Here is a 9166-nt window from a genome sequence, read left to right as displayed (position 1 = left end):
AGTGGGTGTGGTTTGGGCTTTGCTTCTGTGAAGATTGACAGCCTTGGAGACCCTGTGGGGCAGTTCCACTCTGTCCTCTAGGGGCGCTGTGAGTGAGGATTGACTCCACAGCAGTGGGTATGGTTGTTGGCTTCAAGATGAGAAGTACAGGATCGGGGAGCCACAGAAAAGTGAGCCAGATCCCACAGGTTCCCAAGGTGCAAAGAAACAAAACTAGTGAAGGCCTCGCCCTGCCCACGCACACAACACACATATACTAATACTACGTCCAATTTCTGTTTATTTCTATCTCTGCTTTGGAGGTAGACTTCCATCTTTTTAAATGTCTGCTCTATTTCCTGAAGGCCACAAACTTGAGAAGAGCTCAAGGCTAAAGAAAAAGGGCAGCTTTGGTGACCGTGGGTTGAGACAAGTCAATCCAGCTATGTGTTTGTGCAAACTCAGTGACTAGTTTTATCTTCCTGCCTTAAAGTTATGTGATCAGATATGATTCCAACAATATTGGACTGGCTGCTTTAGGAAGCGTTCAAAAATACAATATTCTTGGGTAATATCATAAACCAACATATGTATATTTTAGGCCATGTTTTGGACATTTTCTGTTGTCCTAACACATATTACACATATGTTGCTGTCACCAACACTTCTATAATGCAGTGCCCCCCTAAATATGTTCTGTTGGTGTGTTGATTCTAGTCTCTAGGTCACGCATTAACCCCAAATTTGTGGAACAGTATTCTGAACAGTACTGGCAGGGCTGCTGTCACCAATAAGGTTACTTTCTCTTAAAGTTAAAAGTCAAAACACTGTGCATGGTGTATAGGAAAGTAAACACCGTTTCATTACTTGCATGAGGAGGTGGTAGCCAGAAACATGGAAAAGACAGACAGTGGATGATATTCAGTGTTATAGAGATGGATCCTTACAGTAATACCTTCAGATCATTGTGCCAAGTCCAAACTCAGAAAATCATTCAAAGGGTTTGTCAAGATGGAACGCACAGATACAAGTATCCCCCCAGTCCCTGCTGACCTGGAACTTCCTTTAGAACTGTCCCCAGCTCTGCACTGTTGAAGCTGCCATGATTTCCAAACAGAATAAGCTCTCCAGGTTGCGAATGGATGAAACGATGAGTGGTCACTATGGCTGTTGTGTTCTGAGTGTTCACTGTGAACCCACCACCCGTCTGTCTGTGTGTCCGATGTGCTGGCTTGTGTGTGGCTGGGACGCTGGAAGCTGTGCCTCCAGCATTTCAAGTACCAGCAGGGTCCCCCATGGCAGACAGGTTTCAGTGCAGCTTCCAGATTAAGAGAGACTAGGGGGAAAGGCCTGGCAGTCCACTTCTGAAAATTAGCCAATGAAAACCGCATGGATCCCAACAGGATGCACGTGCTTTGGACAAGTATCAGGAGGGATCAGTCACTGGAGGAGGACATTGTGTGCGTGAAGCAGAGGGCCAGTGTGGGTGAAGGAGACCCTTGGTGAAATGGACTGGCACAAGAGCCATGGTGTTGGAACTCAACGTGCTGGAGATTGTGAGGATGCTGCGGGGCCAGGGGCGATTCACTCTGTTATCTGTCAGGGTACCGCAGGTTGGAGCTGACTCAACAGCAGTGAGCTATCTGTCTGTCTATCTGTCTATCTATTTACCTACCTAAGGAACTGTGGTGGTACAGTGTTTAAGACATTTGGCTGCTAACCAAAAGGGTTGGTAGTTCGAACCCACCATCCACTCCATGAGAGAAAGATGAGGCAGTCTGTTTCCGTAAAGAATGACAGCCTTGGAAACCCTATGGGGCGGTCCCACCAGCCACTCCTCGGAAGGAAGGTTGGGCAATCCTACTTCCGTAGTGATACTGCCTCGGAAACCCAAGGAGGGGTCGCTATGAGTCGGGGCCGACTCCACGGCACATAACAACAACAACAACAACTCTGTCCTGTAGGTCAGTATAAGTCAGAATCGACTTCATGGCATTGAGTATGGTTTATTTTTGTTTTTATCTATCAATCATCTATCTATCTGTCTGTGTATCTACCTGTTCATCTCTCTCTGACTTCTAAGAATGAGTCACCCCTCTGACATAGCAACTATCTGCAACCTCTGTTCAATCATTTGAGTCTAGACCCTTCTCAGAGTCAAGCAGCAGCATCTTCTACTTACGTGTGTCATGCTAGATGACTTCTCAGAGCTGGCTGTTTCGTTGCGGGAACATAATTCTGGAAACCACTGCACATGATACCGGCTGACGCTGGGATCTACAATATCAAATACATGAACAAAAAGAACAATCCAGAAGTTACATTCCACGTAGTGCAGTGTCCTTAACGCTTGAGAGGACAGGAAGGGAGAAAACAACATCCTACAGGCGATCAAAAACATGAACAAAAAGTGAATGACAAATCAAAGCCACGCCCACTGCTCTCAAGTCGATTCCGACTCATGGTGACTCCATGTGTCACAGACTTAAAGTGCCCCATAGGGCTTTCCTGGCTGTCATCTTTATGGGAGCAGGTCATGGTTGAGCCAAATAAGGCTTGCAGGTTTTGTGTAACTCTAGTTCTTATTTAGTCATTGAGAATTGTGATGGCTAATTTTATGTGTCAACTTAGCTAGACCAGTTGTTTGCTGCTCAAGTATTATTCCAGATGTTCCTACTAAGGTATTTGTGTGTGGTTAACATTTAAATCTGTTGACTTTCAGTAGAGCACATGACTCTCCACAATGTGGGCCTGATCCAGTCAGTCGAAGGCCTCGAAAGCAGAAAGTGAGCTTTGTGCAGGGAGAAGGATTCTGCCTCAAGACTGTGAATAGCCATTCTGCTGGAATTCCCAGCCCGCTGCCTGACCTACTAACTGTAGGCTCAATACTGCCAAAGTCTCCAGCCTGTCACCTCACCAAGGGGCTCTGGAATTTGCCAGCCCCCATCATCGTGTAAGTTACTTCAGCCAGAGACAAAGGCCAGTGAGCCCCAACACCAGAGCCCCTGGGAGGAGGTGACCTTTGTCCTGCTTTGTGGCCCATTCACAGTGGGGGTCCATTCTTGATGTTAGGGCTTGAGAATCTGGTTGGAGAGTAAAGCAAGGAGAAAAAGCGTTACAACGCCAAGGATTGAAAGTGTTGAAGTAAAAACAAAAGGGATCATTAGGAAAGTAGCAGCAAAATGATTCCAAAGTGCCTTAGGAATAACCTAGACATGCTTTGAAAGCCCCTACAGAGGGCTTGGTGGGTCCATGGTAGAATTCTTAACTTCTGTATAAGAGACCTGGGTTCGATTCCCCGCTGGTGCACGTCACACACAGCCACCGCCTGCCTGTCAGTGGAGGCGCGTGTGTGGCTATGAGGCTGAACAGGTTTCTGCAGAGCTTCCAGACTGAGAGACTCGGACGAAAGGCCTGCCATCTGCTTCCGACAACCAGCCAGTGAGAACCCTGTGGGTCCCAATGATCCAAACGGCAACCAATCACGGGGCTGGCGCAGGGCCAGATAGCGTCTCATTCCTCTGTACAGGGGTCACCAGGAGTCGGGGCCCACTTGACAGCAGCCAGCAACAACAAAAAGCCCGTACATGAAAGGGTACCGCTGAGCAGCAGCCCTCTTAACTTCCGTGTTACGAGCAAGGATCCGCAGAGGTCCCCGGATCCTACATTCACTGCTAAAGGTGTGAGAAAAGTTATGGAATCCACGCAGGACTAAAACAGTTTCCTCAGACTTGACAAATGGGCCTTTGGCTCCGTCCTCAGGGAAATATTGCCACAGCAGAGTTCCCAATCAGAATATACGGCAACAAGGCGTTCTCCCCTCACAGGTGCATTGCATTGCCATATAGCTGACCCTGACTGAAATATAAAGGAGCTTGTGTGGTGGAGTGGGTAAGGCATTTGGCTGCTCGCCAAAAGGTCAGTAGTTCAAATCCACCAGCTGCTCCAAGGAGAAGATGAGGCAGTCTGCTTCCGTAAAGTCTAACAGCCTTGGAAACCCAGTGGAGCTCGCTCTGAGTCAAAATCGACCTGATGATAGTGAGTCTGGTTTGGTTTTTGGTTTACTGAAATATAAGGTGGTACTGCCACAGACATGCAGGACGCTGACCCGACTAAACACATTCATTCATTTATGAAACAGCACAGTTGCTGTCCATTTCGTTCTGTGAACCATAAAGTGGGGAAAAGCCAAAATGGGGTCCAGCACCTCCCTGCATGAGGGAAGGAGGGCTTGCCAGCCTTGGGTTTATTAAGCCCCCCCGTATGGCCACCAGGCCCTTTTCCTGTGAAACGGCCCTTTTCCTGCTGATTAGCATCTTGTCGCTGGAGCTCACACCAAGTATTTGATGGGGGCTTGCAGAGAGGGGAAACAGTTTGATGGAATTGGGGTGATCTGTGGGAACTTGCTCTGAGCAATTTGGAACCAGAAAAGAAGAACTCTAAATCGCAAAAAATCAACAGACAGAAAGAGGGCACACACAACCTTCAGTTGAAAGCGAAACCACCACTAGGGGTTTTGAACTTTTACCCAGCCGACATCAAGGAATATATTTTTAAAAAGAATATACGTCATGTGTAAACAAAAAACCAAACAGAACTCATCATGCATAAGGAGGAGGTCAAATAAAGCGTGAGTCCTTGTTCATTCAGTCAGTCAACAGGCCACACTGTTCAAAGAACAGCCGTGGAAGGACCACTTGGGTGACCTTCGTGAAACTCACATAGTTCTGGGGCCAAGCAGATAATAAAATGCATAAATAAAATAGCTAATAAGAAGAAATAGTAAGAAAGGGTATGAAGAGAATATTACAAGGTGAGAGGCCACAGATAAATAGGGGAAGTAAGGGAGGAAGGACATACTGAACAAGAGTTACAGTTTTGCAGAAGGCAGCCAGTATGTCCCACATGGCAGCTGATTTTGACGAAAAAATGGAAAGAGGGCAATGGGTGTGAGCCATGCAGATGCCTGTCAGGAGGGTGTTCGAGGCCAGCCCTGTCCAGCAGAACTGTCCATGGTGATCAGAATGCTCCAATGTGGAGACCACCATCACTTGTGTCAATTAAGCACTCAAAATGTCACTAAAGCAATACAACAACCAAAACCTTAATTTTATTCAGGTGTAATTTATCAAGTTTAAATGGAACTAGCTGCAGGTGGCTAGTGGGGCTACCATGAAGTCAGCCCCCAAGTCATGGGTACCCCGTGACCAAAACATTGCTCCCCGGGCCTGCACCATCCCCTCCATCGGCTGTGAGCCAGAGGCTTTTTGTTGGATGATTTCTGGAAGCAGATCGCCAGGCCTTTCTGCCTAGTCTGTTCAGCATCACAGCCACCCACCAGCCTCCACTGACTGATGGCAACAGCACACAGGGCACATTGGCTGGGAACCAAACCTGCTCTCCCACAAGGAAGGTGAGAACTCTGCCACCGAGCCCCCCGGCCCCCCAGTACTGCTGTGATGCTCCCTTCTCTAACTCACCCAGCCTTCAGTAACAACAACTAAACTCACTGCCACTGAGTTGATCCAACTCATAGCGACCCCTCCTTGGGTTTCCGAGGTGGTATCACTACGGAAGTAGATTGCCCAGTCTTCCTTCCGAGGAGTGGCTGGTGGGTTTGAACCGCCAGCCTTCTGGTTAGCAGTCAAATGCCTTAGGCACTGTGCCACCAGAGCTCCCCAGTCTTCAGAACTGTGTTTCAATTAGGTGAGCTTCCTTGGGTTTAGTCCTTGATTCTTATGGGGAGATGACTCTCTGCAAAGTGTGTGTTGGACATATTTTTGGGCTGTCAGTGGTTCAAACAACAGACTAGGCTTTCAGGATGAGAGCGGGACCCTCGACATAGCTAAGCCCCATCCCCCCAGCTCTGCCACCCAGGTCTCTAGGGTTGTGGAAGTGCTGAGAATTTGAGGGGCCTTCACAGCCAGTCTTTCTTTTTTATGTTGAATTTCAATTCTTAGATGGTGAGTGTACAAAATCCATGGGGAAGTGACGGACAGCTTTCAGAAAAAAAATGGAGAAATTAAGGTGAAGTGACAGAAAGCCCAAGCGGGTGAGTCCGGGTTACCCTAGCTTGCCAGCAACAGCCCGAAATGGAACGTTCTGCCAGCCTGACTCCCAGGGGCTGCCATGAGGGAGTGGTTCCAAAATCATTAATGAAATGCAAACTCCTAAAATGACAAAGGCCCAATGTGCAAGAATGCTGGGGTTAGGGAGACGATGGCTCTGAGAAAGGGCATGCATCCCGGGCTCCCCAGAGGAACTAAAAAGTGCCATGGGGAGAGGGGGGGAATGCATTTGGAAAGACATCAGAGAAGGCAAATTCCGTTCAGACAGCGATTTCTGGGTTTGATCCTTTGCAGTATCTGTAGCACCTGAAATGGTGGCTAGCATACGGAAACAAAACAAAGCAAAACAACACAAACCTTTGCCATCAAGTTAATTCATTGCAACTCATGGCGCCCCATGTGTTCCAGACCCTGGGTTTTCTTGGCTGGAAGCTCTATAGAGCAGGTCTCCAGGCCGTTCTTGCACAGTGCCTCTGGAAGGGCTCGAACCACCAGCTTTCAGTCAGTGGCCGAGTGCCAACCGTTTGCACCACCTAGGGACCCCCAGCATTAGGAACTGTTCAATAAATATTAGTTGAATGATGCCTTCTCGTGAATCAGTACCTTGGTCTCTTGATATGTGTAGAAACACTGCGGTGAGACAAAGCTTTCTCATTCAAACAATTAAAATAAGAAATGCTGAATGTCTTCTAGGCATGAGGAACTTCTACTGAAAGTACAATTAAGAATGAGGAGTGTTTCCTCTCAGTCTGAGCTCGTTTTTCATGTTTATGGGATAAAAACACTAAGTCTAAATCCAGAAGGACTAAGACCACCAATTGTGATGTCAGTTGTCACACAGTAAAAATGACCTCGTGTCAGCAGAAGAATGACACTGCGGATTAATAGCATTCGCTAAGTGAAATAAATACTGCTTTGAAGGAAACGGTCATTCTACGAATTCAGCATTGACATTTCTTCTCTTCTAGAAGGTTCTTCGTAATGCAAGTGCGGCCAACCCAATGACCCTATGTGTTAAGCTGAGAAGGGCTAAACTTGACGCTCGACTCCCTTTCCTATGAGATGACATACCACCTCATAGTAAATAATACACAAATCCAAGCTCTCTAGTTGGGAAATTCTGAGGGAACTGAAAATAGTTGTGCTTTCAGATCCCTAACTCCAAGTCCAAACCAACACTCAGCCCCACCATCACTTTTAGGAAATGTAGCATATGAGAACCAATTTGGTCTCGATTAGCAAACATAACTCTTTGCTTCCCTTAATTCTTAAAAGCATTTGATCCTTTTCAGGTTTCAATTTAGTGCATCACTGGTGAGAATAGGTTGTAATTAAAGAACATTCAGACACTTGTGGGAAGGCAATTTCTCACGTCACAGAAGCTGAAAGGGCCAGAAACCTAGCTAATGGGTCATTTTCAATGACAGAAACGGAAGCTCTGGTGGCATAGTGCCTAAGGCATCTGATTGCTAACCAGAAGGCTGGTGGTTCAAACCCACCAGCCACTCCTCAGAAGGAAGACTGGGCAATGTACTTCTGTAAAGATTTACCACCTTGGAAAACCAAGGAGGGGTTGCTATAAGTTGAATCAACTCAACGGCAGTGAGTTTGTTTTTTTTGGTTTACTGACATCCTTCATTTTTGCTGACCCCTACTAACCAGACGCCTGGCGGTTCAAACCCACCAGCCACTCCTCGGAAGGAAGGTTGGGCAATCCTACTTCCGTAGTGATACTGCCTTGGAAACCCAAGGAGGGGTCGCTATGAGTCGGGGCCGACTCAACGGCACATAACAACAACAACAACAACAACAACTCTACCAAACATGATGTCCTTCTCTAGTGGTCGGGCATTCCTAATGATGTGTTCAAAGTAAGCGAGTCAGTACTGTGACAATTTTAAAGCCATCTCCTTTTCTACACGTGACAGTTATACATATGAACATGTTTCATAAATGTTGGGGAAAGCTTGGGTTTGAGATTCCGTAGCTCACATGGTAACTGCATAAAAAGTTTCTGAAAGGGGAAAATGTGGACTAAGTTGGGAGCACATGCTTTCTGACTCTTTTTTTGCTGTGGATTTCCCCAGAACTTTCACAGTCCTTCCTACCATGGCCCATACAGAGCTCCACTGTGTTTTATATGTTAATTAGGCTCACAAGTTTAAAATGAAAGGAGAAATGGATGGAATCAATTTAAGGAAAAGAGTTTTTGGGAACAATGTAAAATGCTACTTGGAGCATGACTTGTTTTCAGTACGCAAAGTAACTGGCTGTGCAAGCAAACAGAAGGCGTCTCACGCCACGAACAATGGGAGTCTCAGACACTGAAGTAAGTGTGTTGCACTGTAGCTCCGGTAAAGACCCATATTTCTACACAAAGCTGTTTCCTGAACTCTGGCCATGTATTTCTGACTGCCTCCCAGACTTTCTCTAGCTAGCACACAGTTATCTCAAATTCAACACACCCAAACCAAATTCTCCATCTCCCCCAGGGAACACAATCGACTTCTAGAGTTCACATCTCTGTTGGTCACACTACTCTTAATGCAGTCCCCTAAAGCAGACGGTAGAGTCTGTGTGGTGCAGTTAATGCATCTAGCCACTAACTGAAGAGTCAGAGGTTCCAATCCACTGAGGCACCTCAGAAGAAAGGCCTGCAAATCTACTGCCCAAACCTCTCATCCTGCCCCCACTCCCCGTGGGTTAAGGGGTACCCCCTTTTTACATATTAAGCAACTAAAACACCCCTAGATGAATGCCTGTGCTAGAGCATGTACTCTAAGGTGGTTATCAGAACTAACTCCCCTCACCCCCTGATGAACGCCTGTGCTAAACACGTGCTCTGAGTCCTTGAAACTGCAGCGTCCACTTCTGTATTGTCACTTACTTACCTGCTTGCATTTTGACTTTATAAAGCCTGCCTAAAATCAGCCTTGGGGCTGCAGCACAGGAGCATGTTTCAGCTCCCTGCAGTGGGCGAGCCTAAATAAAACTCTCTTGCCCCAAAGTGGCCATTATAGTGGTTACTATTTTAAGTGAACCATAACATGTGTCAGGGCAGAACTGTGCTGCATGGGGTTTTCAGCGGCTGATTTTTCAGAAGTGCATCACCAGGCCTT

General features: G+C 46.8%; 1 protein-coding gene across 1 annotated transcript in view; it reads right to left on the bottom strand.

The window, feature by feature from the left end:
* The window catches only part of ANOS1 (anosmin 1), a gene marked incomplete at its 5' end in the record, with an annotated part of 224888 nt that overhangs the window by 3434 nt on the left and 212288 nt on the right, over nt 1-9166 (bottom strand). The window contains one exon of the mRNA XM_007956168.1: nt 2162-2256. Coding sequence (XP_007954359.1) covers nt 2162-2256 — 95 coding nt within the window. The remainder of the gene's footprint in view (nt 1-2161; nt 2257-9166) is intronic.

This window comes from Orycteropus afer, unplaced genomic scaffold, assembly GCF_000298275.1.
Source record: "Orycteropus afer afer isolate SDZICR_OR568_19922 unplaced genomic scaffold, OryAfe1.0 scaffold00577, whole genome shotgun sequence".
Classification (NCBI taxonomy): domain Eukaryota; kingdom Metazoa; phylum Chordata; class Mammalia; order Tubulidentata; family Orycteropodidae; genus Orycteropus; species Orycteropus afer.
This window is presented reverse-complemented; position numbering and strand designations above follow the sequence as displayed.